A 14,687-nucleotide genomic window follows, 5' to 3' on the forward strand; every position below is an offset into this window, starting at 1 on the left:
TCAGTTTCAGATGAGACACAAGTAGCAACGGGCTTCAACAAATCAAATCATTCAACAGACTCAGACAACATTATGGTTCAGTGCTATCTATCCTTTTGTGAAAGTAAACATTGTGACCATAGTCAAATAGACTTATACAAGTGACAAGAGACACTAAATTTGAGGACTATAGTGGATGTTGGTGTCGAGTCTTGGTTTTCTTTTGATTTTATCTTTTTGGTGACATGTTTTTTAGCTTTTTAGGATGTCTCTGACTAGAGATTTTATCTCCAGGATGTCTTTGACTAGAAAGGCGAGGATGGGGTATCATCACCTATTTTTCTTTGCTATCTATGGATTGTCTCTTAGTAATGCTATGACTTGTCCAAGGATATGAGGACACTATGAGTCTAGTATGAACTGGGGCATTCCTTGTTTGCAACTGTCTTATCTCCATGCAAACAGGGACAATGACTTTCTGGGTCAAACATATGCCTCGATTGTCATAACCTATTTTTTCATAATAAAGCTCAATCATGATAATGCACAAGAAGCTCTTTCACTTCCATATCTTCTATCTTCCATCCCCCTTTCTTGATTGACCTCCATAGTCCTTCTTGAGTCCGCATAGCCTATTATCACATGACTGAGTATAATGACACGCCAAAAAAAAAAAATTGCATCTCATGTAGTTTGCATCTGCATTACCACATATTAAGCATTTCATACATACATATAGATATTACAATTGCATCACATCCTACACACAACACATATGATCACATTTTACATTCTCATCATGTATATAGTCATTTGCATTATCATATCCATCTGCATTTGATACATTCACATTCACATATGCATAACATATTAAAAACATAAAAGAACAAAAATTTTGCATTTCATCATGTATATATTTGCATCCATATCATAAAATACTGCATAGAGGCATACATCATGAAACATCTCATCACATAGGTACACATGGATATAGCTGTCGCAAAGATGAATCATCTCATATATATAATCATAAGTGTCATGATACAATGATGTCAAAATACATATGGCTACAAAATCACCCAAATGTGTCTACATCATCATACAAAAATGGTACAATACTGATACATAGGGAGCCCTCTACAGCTATGATGAACTCCCTCCCTCAGAGCTGCCTAGCCTCGACAGAGTCTGATCCCTAGAAGGACCTGCCCCAAGATCATCTCTCCTGGCCCCTATGTCCTCTATAGCCACCCCTCATGTCGCCCTATCCGGACAGAGGAACCCACTGATAACTCCTACCAACACTGTTGGTAGTGCTAATCCTGTCCATGTCATGGTATCCCATGCCACATGTCCCACCCTCATCTCTAGTCCCGAATCCTGGAACACTCATCTAAGGGCATCCCTATCTCCGTCTCGATTGTATGGAATCAGCTCCCCATCGATCAGTATCTACAGAATCCTGTATACATCCTCCAAGGTGACTATCATCTCCCCCATCGGCAAATGAAAAGTGCAAGTCTCATAGTGCCACCTCTTTGCTAGTGCAGTCAGCAATCCCATGTTCACCCAAAACTCAGGCACATACAGAATATGTCTCAATCCCATAGCCTCAATCGCAGCTTAGTCCTTAGCTGTCAACTCAGGTCGCAACCTCTGAGTCAATGGGAATCTCTCCCATAACTCCAGCATAGGCAAATAATCCTGCATTCACACAAATCAATCATCTCAGTCCTAGTGACACTCACTGTTCATCACAAAGTGTTGCTTCTATCCTAATGGTACTCCCTGTTCATCACAAAGTGCTACTCACATTTGCACTCACTGTTCATCACAAAGTGCTGCTCATATTTTAGTACTCCCCGTTCATCACAAAGTACTATATCTTGGTACTCACTATTCAGCACAAAGTGACTTGATCTATCCTATCCTAGGGCCTCTGCTTAAGTGAATCCTCTTGAGAAGTTTCCTAATTGGCAACGTATGTTCTATTACAGAATTGTCAATCCTAGCCCTATTTGTTATCCTAGTCTTCCCTAGAGGACCTACTTGAGTGTATCCTCTTAGCAGCTTATCCAATCGACAACGTATGTTCATCACAGAACTGCTGATTTGACCTAGAAGACATAAATTCATATTTTTGGACACAAATGTGCTTTCATGACATAAATGCTCTTTTAGACCGCATAAACGTGCCTGGCACCAATGCAGACGCACCTACACGTTTTTGACATTTTTTGGACCCTATTCTAAGTGCATTTATTACATTACCTAGCATGCATTAATGACAACAATAAATGCATCAAAGTACAAGGAGGTTTTGTGGTACTTACTGGCTCTCTTGCCTCTGCTGGCCTTTGGAATCGGCGAATGCGGTCGAATCTGTGAACCAAAGCCACCGCTGCTAACTACTGCTGCTCTTTTTCTGCACTCTAATCTCTTGGAGGTGTAGATGATAATGAGGATGTATTTCCCTTGTGGTCTATCTTATAGACTGCCCTAGCCCTTGTTTCTCTAGTCAGTCTTCATTATCCCGTGACTTTGCCACTTTATCTGGCCAGTCCATTCTAGCCTTTCTTTCTTATCGAAAGATTGTCTATGGTCTTTTCACACATTTTCATCCAATCTGTCGAGGGGACATATCATTCCCATCTTGGGGCAACTCTGTATCAGTTCATCTTATCTTCTTTGAAACAACGCGACAAGCCGCATTATCTCAAAGAGGGGCAAAATGTAGACACCCAAAATTGTCCAGTCTAATTAAATAAATATTTTATTTATTTAATTATCTAAGCTTAATTCTTCTATTAATTAAATAAATATTTATTTATTTAATTAATTCATTTATCCTCTTCTAGCCTTATTTCTCATTTAAATAAATACATTTATTTAATTAAATTATCTTTTTCCTAAATAAAATAAATACTTTTATTTATTTAATTATCCCACTTCTTCTATTAATTAAATGAATCTTTATTTATTTAATTAATTCATTAACCTTTTCTATCCATGACACATGTCATTCATCTCTTAATTCCTTCATTATCAAACCCCCCATTGACTACTTGACTACACTACGCTTTTGAACATAGGCCATCCTACTTGCAACCACATTCCGTTCTTTGTTGAGCTCTTGTGCACATAAAATCTAAGAGCAAATATATCAAGCAAGATCAATGGAGATAGGAAGAATGGAGATCCAAACCCTATTGGACATGTGATGTTATAATCTTTGTGATTTCATTTGATTTACATTGCCTTAGGTAATCTTCATATGTTATGGTGGATCTTTGTTGTTGTTAGGCTAGGGTTTTGTGGTTGAATTCATTTAGTCTTTGAATATTATTGTTATCTATTTTCACCATATACAGGTAATACAATTTTCAGTAGTTTAAAAGCACATATTTATTGATTTTACAGTGATAGTTCATTAAGATGGATTTACTCACCATTCTGATGTGTTTCATGAGTAGTGACATATTTGAAGAAATTTATTAACATAGATTTAATTAACAATCTGATATGTTTATTGGCTAAGTGGGTTTTGGAACATGGTGATGATTGGAAAATTGAGGATTGGGAGCATCTTTGCTGAGGATATGGATAGTTATGAAGCTGGATGATTTTTGGTTGGGTTTGTTGCTCTCTTCTCGAACCTTGTGGCTCTGATTTTCTTGTGTAATGTGGGTTTCTGATTATTAATAAAGTTCTTACCCCTTTACTCAAAAAATAAACAATCTGATATATTTCATAGATTTGATAGAACATATTGATTTCCATTGTATTATAGTAATAGACAACTCATTTCAAAAAGATAACCTTTGTAAGAAAAAAAATGAATTTATTTGCATGGCAGTAATTACATTTTTTAAGAAACCCATGAATTTTATTCATCATCTGATATGTTTTATTGTTTTGGTAAAATAGATTTATTGATTTGCACTGTTTTACAATAATAGACAGCCCATTTTATAAAGGTAACCTATACAAGTAAAGAAAGGAATTTATTTGCATTTTATTCACCATATCGTTGGTTTGGTGGCAGGGACTTATTGATTTCCATTGTTTTACGGTAAGAGACAGCCCATTTGAAGATGGCAACCTATTCAAGAAAATAAAAAGTTCTATCTAATCCTTAGTATGTTATCTGGGTTTGGTAAACTGTTTATTCTCAATAAATCGCCAATCTGTTTAGTTGGCTTCATTAAAGAGTCTCGTCTTACAAATATGACCTGTTTACTGTGGGCTCCTGCTGCACTTCACTTCTCGCTGTTGTGTTTATTCTGCAGTAGATTTGTGTACAGTAAATCGAGCTATGGAGGTAGTTTACATGAGTTCAATGGCCGCAGTGGTAGTGATTAAAAGTGTGTGACGTCTGTACATATTTGGAGACAAAAAAAAGGTGTGTAGTTATTATGATAAAAACACTGTAGCTACTACAACAAATACGTAATAAAAGATATTGTCCATGTTTTTCCTTGTATCAAACTATACATGATTGTTGATCATATAATTTTCAGTTTTTGGTGTACACATTAAAACTTATACTTTTAGATTTAAAAGTATTAAATATTTACAGTTGACTAATATTTTCTAGGTTTTATATATTGCTTAATATGTATGTGATCACACTAAGAATATACTTCTAAACTTAAAAATATTAAACATTCAAAATTGACTAACATTCTCTATACTTAATATATTGCTTAATGTGTAAGATTTAAGAGGGACAGTGTGGTGTACATTTTATTTTGTGCGGTTCGTTATTTCGTGATTGCTGTTCTGTTTTTATTGCTGTCTTAAATTGGGAGAATATAATAACATAGTCTACCATTTGCGTTTGGTAATAAGGGATCTTTCCCACCAATAAATCACCTATAGGTTTAGTTGGCTTCATTAATGAGTTTCGTCTTACAAATATGATCCGGCTCGTGTCATCCTGGTGCACAACACTTTTTTCTGTTATATTTCTTCTGCACTAGATTTGCATAGAGATTGTCAAGCTATGGAGGGAGTTAGCATGAGTGCGGTGGCCACCGTGGGAGTGATTGTTCTGTGCATTATGAGAATATATTTCATGAAAGGGCCGCTAAATTGGCCACTAGCGGGTATGGTACCATGGATATTGTGGCATATAGGTAATATTTATGAGGAAGGGTGCAAATTAGTACTTGAGAAGGGTGGGACTTTCATAGTTAGAGGCCCCTGGTTCTTGAGAAGCAATCTGTTCGAAGTAGTCACACATACACCCGATAATGTACAGTATATTCTGAAGGAGAATTTTAGCAATTTCCCTAAAGGACCCTATTTCAAAGAAGTGTTTTTTCACACATTTGGCCATGGTATATTTACCTCAGATGATGAACTGTGGAAGCGCCAAAGAAAGCCCACGGTAATGGCAGTAAGTAGCAGTATATTCAAGGATAGGAATTTAAAAATGTTGCAGAAATCTCTGCAAGAGAAGCTTTTGCCACTTATTGAAGAATTAAAAGAGAAAAAAGCCTCGGTTGACCTGCAACAGCTACTCGTTGAGTTCACAATGGATAATTTCTTTATGGCTATTTTTGGGAGGGAAGCAGAAAATGGAACTTTTACTTCGGCCTTTGATGAAGCTACTGAATGCTGCATTTACCGTTTTGTCTGCCCTTCATTTGCATGGAAGTTTATGAGATTTTTTAACATTGGTTTTGAGAAAAGTTTGAAAGAAGCTGAAGCCATAGTAAAAGGCTCTGTAACAGAGATGGTGAAGGCTAGAGTTAAGGAGCTGGAGAATGATAAGGAATTACAGGGAGACATATTATCCAACTTCATCAAATTGGAAAGAGATCAAGGACGCACTCCTTCTCAAGAAGTGTTGGAGGTATGTAAGGCCAATGACATTTTTCATGTATTATTGCAGGTAGGTAATGAGATAGAAATCTATATTTAGTTACCTTTTGGAGCAAATTCTTTTTAATATTGAGTATTTTTCTAATATTGATTTGCATTCCCATTTTATGTAGAGTACTTCTTCAACTGTTTTAGATTCAATACTTGTATCTTGCCAACCTTTGTACTCCATTCATATCAATTCATTTTATGTGGAGTTTCTTCAAGTGTTCTAGATTCAATACTTTGTATCTTTATCACTTATTTTATGTAGAGTAATTATCTTATCAACCTAGTTCGGGTCTTTCTCATTTTATCTTCTTACCAACATTTATATAAATTTAAATTTGTTAATCCAAATTTTATTAGTCCAAATCCTGTTAGTGTATTAATTTATGTAGAATAACTATCTAACCAACCTATTTTATGTAGACTAACTCTTCAACTGCTTTAAATTCAGCACTCTGTATCTATCAACACTTTGTACTTCGTATCTTATTAACCTCTTTTATATAGAGTAACTATCTTACTAACCTCTTTTATGTAGAGTAACTCTTCAACTGTTCTAGATTCTACCTTACCAACGTGCATAACATTTACATAGTTTCTTGGTTTGTTAATCCAAATCTTGGTAATGTATTAATTCTTTTATGTATTTCACAAGCTTCTCTTAATTGTAGGGATTAGCAATGAGCATGTTTCTTGCGGGGAAAGACACTACTGGCCTAGCAATGTCATGGTTCTTTTGGTTTATATGCATGCATCCACATGTGGAGGAGAAAATCGTCTCTGAACTTTCCCAGATTTTGAAGTCAAAACATTTGAGCGATGGATACGATACCTCGAAGGTTTTTGGTTGGGAAGAATTGAGAAGCATGAACTATTTGCAGGCTGCTTTGTCTGAAACTATGAGGCTTCGCCCCCCTGTTCCTGCAGTTTTCAGAGAAGCAATAATTGATACTGTGCTACCGGATGGAACTCATATTAAGAAAGGCACAAAGTGTCTGGTATTCATTTATGCCACTAATAGAATGGAAAGTACATGGGGGAAGGATGCCCTTGAATTCAAGCCCGAGAGATGGATTGGTAAAGGGGGAGTATATATGAACCAGAGTGAATACAAGTATCCAGTGTTTGTTGCAGGTCCTAGGATATGCGTTGGGAAGGACTTGGCCTATGCGAATATGAAGTGCATAGTTGCCAATATCCTTGCACGTTATCGAGTAAAACTTGAAGCTGGTCATCAAGTGAAGCCCAAGCTTGGGATAACTCTATTCATGAAGCATGGCCTCAAAGTCACCCTGCATGCCAGAAATGATATACTTCCCTAAAATTGTACTAGTAGATATGTTTCAATAATCTAGTCTTTGATTAGGCTCTATTTATATTCACAATTGGACGATTTAATATATGTATAATAAGAATTTGTAAAATGAAACATACCTTTCATATTTATTAATTACAGTTGAGTGATTGTTTCAATAGTGTAATTGTACTTTTTTCAAATAGTCTAAAGATTAGGAAATATTTATTTTCTCGAGTCTCAATTTTTCGAGGATCAAAATCTTAAAAATGATACATCAATAAAAATACACAAATATAAATAAAAAATTTATAGTACAAATTTAACCAAATTAATTTAATATATTAAAAAATATATTAGATAAATTCATATGTAGATGAAAGATGAATTGAAATCAACAAAATAATTGTAAATTGTTAAATTGTAGGTAAAAGTAATTTTTAAATTAAATTATTTTGCAACCTGTGGTATCTATGACACTATTCTTTGTCATTTTAATAATTAACAGGGTTAATAATTTAAGTACAAACTTTAAAGCATTGCAACTTTTTAATAAAAATTGAATGACAAATTAATTTTGAAATGATAATTTCTAAAAGTAACCAATAAAAAATATACAATAAAATCAAGATATTACATATACAAATAGTGATATCTCATTCAAACCATAAATACAATTGACATTTGACTAATGAATTATATGCTTTAAGAATATTACTTATAGAAAAGAGAAACTTTTGATTTTTGTCCTTAATATTTCTAATATATATGCAATTGTAGATTTAACTTTGATAGCAACAACAAAAATGTCACAACTTTACCATCACAATATGGAATGATTGATACAAGAGTGCCCATGGTGGGTAGGAGATTCATATTTGAATTTGGCAAATTTGGAAGATTCCTTCTTGGATGTAGATTCTTGGAATTACAACTTGTGATAACTCATTAATTCGCTTTAAAAAGATAGCTATTCAAAATGAGCACTTAAGAGTTAGTGGCTTAACAATTTTTATTTATGAGTGTAGGTGAAGGTATAGGTTAAGTTATGGAATGTCATAATTGACTCTTGATTTAGAATGTTGGTGGAGATGGGAAGGAAATTTATTGTCAATAATTAAATTACATTTCTTTATCTTTTTGACACATTCTCAATCTTGTCGTGGGTGGTGGCCAGTCATATGTTGTAAAAAAAATTGGCATTATTGACAATTTTCTAAGTTAAAAATTCCAACTTCTCATTTGGGAGTGGGATTTTTAGAGGAATTCTATCCATGGGTTTGGAAAACCAAGTTTATTTTTACACTCATTTTTCTCTTTAAGTGGAGGTGTTGTATTGGTGTTAGAATTCTTTTGCAAAATACAGATTTGTCCTTGGTAGCTCTTTCTTTCTTATGATTTATTTTAAATCAGATTTGTACCATATTTTAGATTTAAATGTGTGCCTATTAGGCTTCCATTCAATGAAATATTATTATTTTTCTATAATAGCTCAATTTCAAGAGTATTCAAACATTAAATAAGAGACTTGTTTTGCAGATTTGTCATGTAGTTCTTTGCATTTCTGAGTTGCATTTAAATGTTGTAAAAAGAAAATTATCTTATTTCTTTTTAAAAACTTCTCTACACACAAAATAATAGGTTAGCTAAGAAACCTAGTGCACATCAACTAATCAAACATAGCATTAGTGTGGTGGGAAGAAATAATCTAAAAAAAAAATGTTTTTTTTGTTTTGTTTGATTTTGTTTGTGACAATATCAAGTATAACACTCACAAAAATGATTTATTATCCAATTCCCATGTAGTGTCCCTCCTAGATTTGCATTTTGACTTGCATTCTGATAGACTTATATAGACATATGGTGGATACTTAGATGGTTATTTATTACTTTATTGCTATCTTAGATGGTTTTGATGATGCTAGATACTCTATAAGGATTTATGTTATTTGATATGACTCATCATGTTCGAAGATTCATGTGATTGTTGATGCTAGACATACTATATGATACATAACATTTGATGGTTTTTGTGGATGTTAGTATGTAGAATCACCTTGATGGATGGATTTATGTGATTCATGGATTTATATGAGATCATTGTTCATGTGGATTATATGACTTATGATGATATTATAGTACTAACCCTATTTCGTGATTATGGTCCCATGTGATGTTTTGATGTTATATTGTGTGATTTTCTTCATGACTATAGACGATATCATATCACTCATAGTGAGCATGATAAGTTGTCGTGATTCTCTATCACTTGTCTATTTATTATGATGTATAAGTATTGTATACATTGTGTTTACTATTGATGCATGTTTGCTAGTACTAGACATCGACTCCACCTAGCTTCACGGGTTTGAGCGTGTCTTTATCCCAATGGTAAGTTGTCAGAGATGACATAGTTTCCCTAACACACTCTAGGTCTAAGTTGTGTACCTTGTCTATTGCACCACAACGCAAGTTGAGGTTAGAGTTTTGAGTTGTGTCCTTCCCATTTGGCATAAGATGTAATGAGTCTATGTTTATTTATTTGGAGATGTGTGATTATTTAATTATTTAATATATATATATATATATATATATATATATATATATATATATATATATATATATATATATATATTATTAATGTTTAATTATTGATTTAATCTATTTAACATTGAATTTATTGTTTAAATGATGTTTGATTATTATTTATTGTTTAATTACTTTTATTGTTGAGTTTTATTGAATATTATTTATTGTATTTCATATTTATTTTATTTGATTTTTTAAAATTTATTTTAATAATATCTTTTGATTTTCTATTGTTATAATTTATTTATGATTATCTATTTAATTGTTGTTATTAAATTAATTAATATTATTTAACCTATGCATTGGTATTTTATTATTGGATGAATATTATTATTCATGGATATTTATTTAATTTATGTGGCAGTTTATCATATTGTTATTTATAATTAATATTTTAGTATGGGGTGTATAAACTATTATTTAATTATTTGTCTTGTTACTCCCCTCTCTGATTATTAGAAATAATGTTAATCTAGCTACCCTTTTATTTGATTGGTCGGATGGGAAGGTAGGTAAATAAAATATATTTATTTATACCTTCCTCGATCTTCGGAAAGGTTGGTATAATATATTATTTTAAGGAATATTTTGATTGGTTGATTTTTATGGTTTCCTATGCATTCATGGGAGGTTGGCTTCCGGGAGAATTCACAAATTGGTTAGGGATTTGGCTTTGGATTTGGGTTGTGATTGAGCTTGCTGATTTTTGGAGGATTCTTCATCAATTTTTCCTTACCTTCCTTTGTTTCCAAGCTGGATCGATTTCTTGGTTCTATGACCTCATTAGGCTTGTATAAACCCTATTCTACATTTGTGGGGGTACCTTGTGTGTTATGGGTTGATTTTAGACCATGCTAATGCCTCTGCCCGAATTTGGGCATGATTGATTGTTTCATATTTTTTCATTTTCTCAAAAGTTACAACCCAATACAAAAGCTAAAAATAGGCTGCAAAAGAAATAATCTGGGAGTCAATAGTGCCAAAGTAGTAACAAAAGTACTAAAACAATATCAGCATGTTTTTGGTTAGGGTTTTGACCTCCTGGTTGACTTTTACTGATGGATTTGGACTCCAAAGGCTCGGTACTATCATATTCAATGTTTTGGGCATTGTGCTACTCCTTTTTGATACATTTTAATCCTATTTGGGCTCCAACAAGTATTTGTGCGCTTGTCTGTTGAGGTGTGGAATGTTGCTCCAGCAAGATGTACGCATCCCTTGCTGTTGAGGATGAGTATATGCAACTCCAACTAGAGGTTATGATTGTAACTTGCTATTGAGGACTATGTGGTATCATTGGATTCATACTTGCCCTATTTATGTGTTTATATCACTCTTGAGGATCTCTTTATTGTTGCATTATAATGCTTTGAGCGTATGGCACAATTCTTGTTATATGGCATTTGTTTGTATGTTATAGTTATCCTTTATATTTCAGTTTGTGTCAGATTTGTAATGAATTTTGGATGTTTTCCTTGATGAGTTTCATGTTGTTATTGTGATGCATCTTGTTATGTATTTACCCTATGGTCTTGGTCCATGGTTGGGAGTGTGGGCTCTTGCATGTGTTGGACCTAGGTCATGAGTATTACATCTCTAGGAAGGGGGTCTAGACCTATGGGGCCACATGAAGAGTTTATGTTGTAATTTCAAGTGATAACAATAATAATAATTGATTAGTGGGTTTGGGTAACTAGGAATTTCACCTAATCAAGATTAATAATATGATGATTGTATGCCCCAATTGGACAGACCCAGGGAGATGGATTTGGGATCTTAGATTGGGAAGACTATTGGAGTGGTAACTAGTTCTCCCTTATATGACTCCAAGGTGGATACAGATGTCACATGAGGTTAGCATGTGATGACACTCTACCCCACATGTGTCCATTATCCATTTTCCTTGACTTGTTTATTATGCCTCTATAGGTTTGGTTGCTTTGATTCAGCCTTGTGTTGTGATTGAATGTTGTATATTTATGTTGGATTCTTGTGATGTCATGTTGTATCCTTTGGTTCTTAGGTGTCAGCTTAGGTCTTGAGTGTGAGTCGGAACCTTATGTCATCTCCTATCATGGGGGGTCGTTCCTATTAGTTCCACATATTCGAGTGGTTTGATGCCTTCTTCCATTGGGATATTCCTCTTCATGGATGTTAGTGTATGTGGATTGGATTCTTGGATTCTTCATCATGTGGATATTCTTTGGAGCTGATTCTATGTATTTGGAATAGAAGACATTGTATCATGATAATTGTATTTATAAAAGGAAATATGTACTCTTATGTTATGTATCTTCATGTAATGGTTGATGTAATTGAAAGATGAAGATATAGTAGTTAGGAGAAGTTATCATTGTACATTCATTGAAGTATTGGATGTTCATTATGTAATGTTACATAAAAGTTTTAAGTAAAAGAAATAAATAGTATTTTGTACATTTTCATTGTGTTGATATTGTATGTATAAGCGTATGGGAAATTAAATTAAAAAGAGTACTATTTGTTGTTATAGACTTTGTTTAAGTAATGGAAAACATCTAGATGAAATGGAACATGATGCCTAGGTAATGAGCTAGTTGACTTGGGGATTTGTAGTGAAGCTGAAAGGATATTCTAGACTTATTGGAGAGAATGGTTATATAATCTTGATGCTTTTATGATGAATGAAAGAATGGATATTAAGAGTATTGGATTTGGTAGTTTCTAAAAGATTCTAAAAGAGCTTGTTAAGTGATTAAAATATGGCTATATGAGATATAATGATTCGTTATAAATGCATGAGAAGTAATTGTATAGGTTGTTTGATAATTTCTAATGTTCTAGATGGATATGTGATGTGATTGAGTTGTGTCAAGTAGTGACATTGAGATACCCTAGGGAATGGACATGCATTTTATGATTTTATGATGGAGATGTAAATTGATTAAATGCTTATTTTGCTTGATGTATTGATGTGCTTTAGTTGTAAAGTTGCATTATTAGTAACTAGTAATGTGAAGTAATGATGGTTAACTTAAAAGAAAAAAAAAATTATCTCCTTATTATTAGTAGATTTTGGTTTATTTGTAGTAGCCCTCTCTTGATCATAATTTTTAGATACTTATTTTGACTATGGTTGACTTTTTCAGTGGATATTTGTGGATACATTATGCGGTGATGTTTATTCAGATATTATGCTATGTTGGTTTATGCTTTGATTTGAGACTCAGTGAATGTTGTTTACACATTATTTCCTTGTTGATGACTAGGTATTAATTTTATTGGATTATTGACCATGGACTAACACATTTATTTTATGCATGAGATGTAATATGTATACATCATCATGTATGTGTGTTAAGTGTATGGGGTGCAAGGAGATGATTTATTTTCACTAACTTCGGTGAGACATGGAACGTCACGATTCTCTGTCACCAGTGTGTCTACCATGTTGGAATATATATATATATATATATATATATATATATATATATATATATTTTCATGGTTTGGTGATGTAGGAATTACAGGTACAAGGTACTTATTTCACCTAGTTTCATAGGTTTGTGCATACCTAATTAATCTGATGGAAGTGGAGGAGATAGTCTTAAAGCCCTAAATTTCATCCCTAGCCTTGCTCGTTACTGTGCATTGTTAGTCATCTGTCAACCTTCCCTATGTTGGTATGCAGGTTGTGTCTTTGCTTTGTTTTGTTGAGTTGCGTGTTATGTATTTTTGAATTTAAATTATTCTCTTCTTATAATTTTTAATGAGTAATTAATTCTTAATAACTTACAGTTATTAATAATTAATAGATATTGCATTTATAAAATTAAATTTAAAAATAAATGATTAATAGTATTTTCATGGTTTAATAGATTAATCAATTATTTTATTTGGTTAGTTAAAATTGAATTGTTAATTTATTAATGAAATGTATATTATGTTTGTTTTCAATTGTTTTAAAAAAAGAGAGATAAAGCTAAATTTTACCTTTATGTAATTTTAATGTTTAAATTGATTTTTTTTAGTATGTGAGAAAAAAAAGGAATTCAAATTAAAAAAATTAAATACAAATGTATTGTTTAAAGAAAAAGAAAATTGATTTTTCATTTTTGATTAAAAAAATAAATTGACCTAAACAGATATTTTGTGAGGAAGAATTCTATATAATTGGAAATTGTTTCCAGATTATGGATTTGTGCATTTTTGAAGAGATTTGTGGTTGGAAGGATTGGTGTGCTCTGCTAAAAAAATTCATCCAAGAAAGCTTACAAGTAGGATTTTTAACTTTCATTTTTTAAATTTTACTATTGGAAATCAACTCTTTGTAATTGTTATGTTGTTTTCATGTTTGTTGAAAATTATCAATTTCTCTATTGTTTTATGGGGGGTTATGCTGCCCAAATTTTCTTGGGGGTGTTGGGCATTTTCATTTTGGAATCTGTTGTTTAAAAAAAGAGGGGGAGGGAGGGAGGGCGGGGGTATTTGAAGAGGGAAGATTTTATTCTACATTTTTTTTATTTTTAAATTTACTGGTAAAAAAATTCACTAGGTTTTTATTTAAATTTGCTGGTAAATTTATTAGGTTTTTATTTTTTTTATGTTGTTTACAAAAGAAAAAAAAAAAAAGATTATATAATGGGGGGGAGCCCCATGGACACCACGACCCCCATGGTGGTGGGGAGCCATAGCTTTCCCACACGCCATGGGAGCCATGGCTCCAAACAAGAAATTTAAAATATTTATTTATTTATTTATTTTAATTTTATGATTATTTAATTAAATATGTGTGTGTGTGTGTGTGTGTGTGTGTGTGTGTGTGTGTGTGTGTGTGTGTGTGTGTGTGGATATTAATTTTAGAAAATAAGAAATGGGTAATTTCAGTTTGAAAAAAAATCAAATTTTTAATATGTATGATTTTGTGTATATATATGTATGTATATAATATATATACATATGTATATAT

At 32.6% G+C, this 14,687-nt stretch overlaps 1 protein-coding gene across 1 annotated transcript; it reads left to right on the forward strand.

The window, feature by feature from the left end:
* Window positions 1-4,931: 4,931 nt before the first annotated feature.
* On the forward strand, window positions 4,932-7,300 carry LOC131065067 (cytochrome P450 86B1). Its single transcript, XM_057999469.2, has 2 exons — window positions 4,932-5,839; window positions 6,528-7,300. Exons 1-2 carry the CDS (start codon window positions 4,985-4,987, stop codon window positions 7,176-7,178), a joined length of 1,506 nt encoding a protein of 501 aa, XP_057855452.1. The 5' UTR covers window positions 4,932-4,984; the 3' UTR covers window positions 7,179-7,300.
* The last annotated feature ends 7,387 nt before the right edge of the window (window positions 7,301-14,687 follow it).

Source organism: Cryptomeria japonica, chromosome 1, assembly GCF_030272615.1.
Source record: "Cryptomeria japonica chromosome 1, Sugi_1.0, whole genome shotgun sequence".
NCBI classification, from domain to species: domain Eukaryota; kingdom Viridiplantae; phylum Streptophyta; class Pinopsida; order Cupressales; family Cupressaceae; genus Cryptomeria; species Cryptomeria japonica.

What these genes read in the sequence shown, in the direction of transcription:
- LOC131065067 (XM_057999469.2), top strand. Translation starts at nt 4,985, where the DNA reads ATGGAGGGAGTTAGCATGAGTGCGGTGGCCACCGTGGGAGTGATTGTT. An exon ending in CTTCTCAAGAAGTGTTGGAG is followed by an intron (nt 5,840 to 6,527) that starts GTATGTAAGGCC and finishes TCTTAATTGTAG; the next exon opens with GGATTAGCAATGAGCATGTT.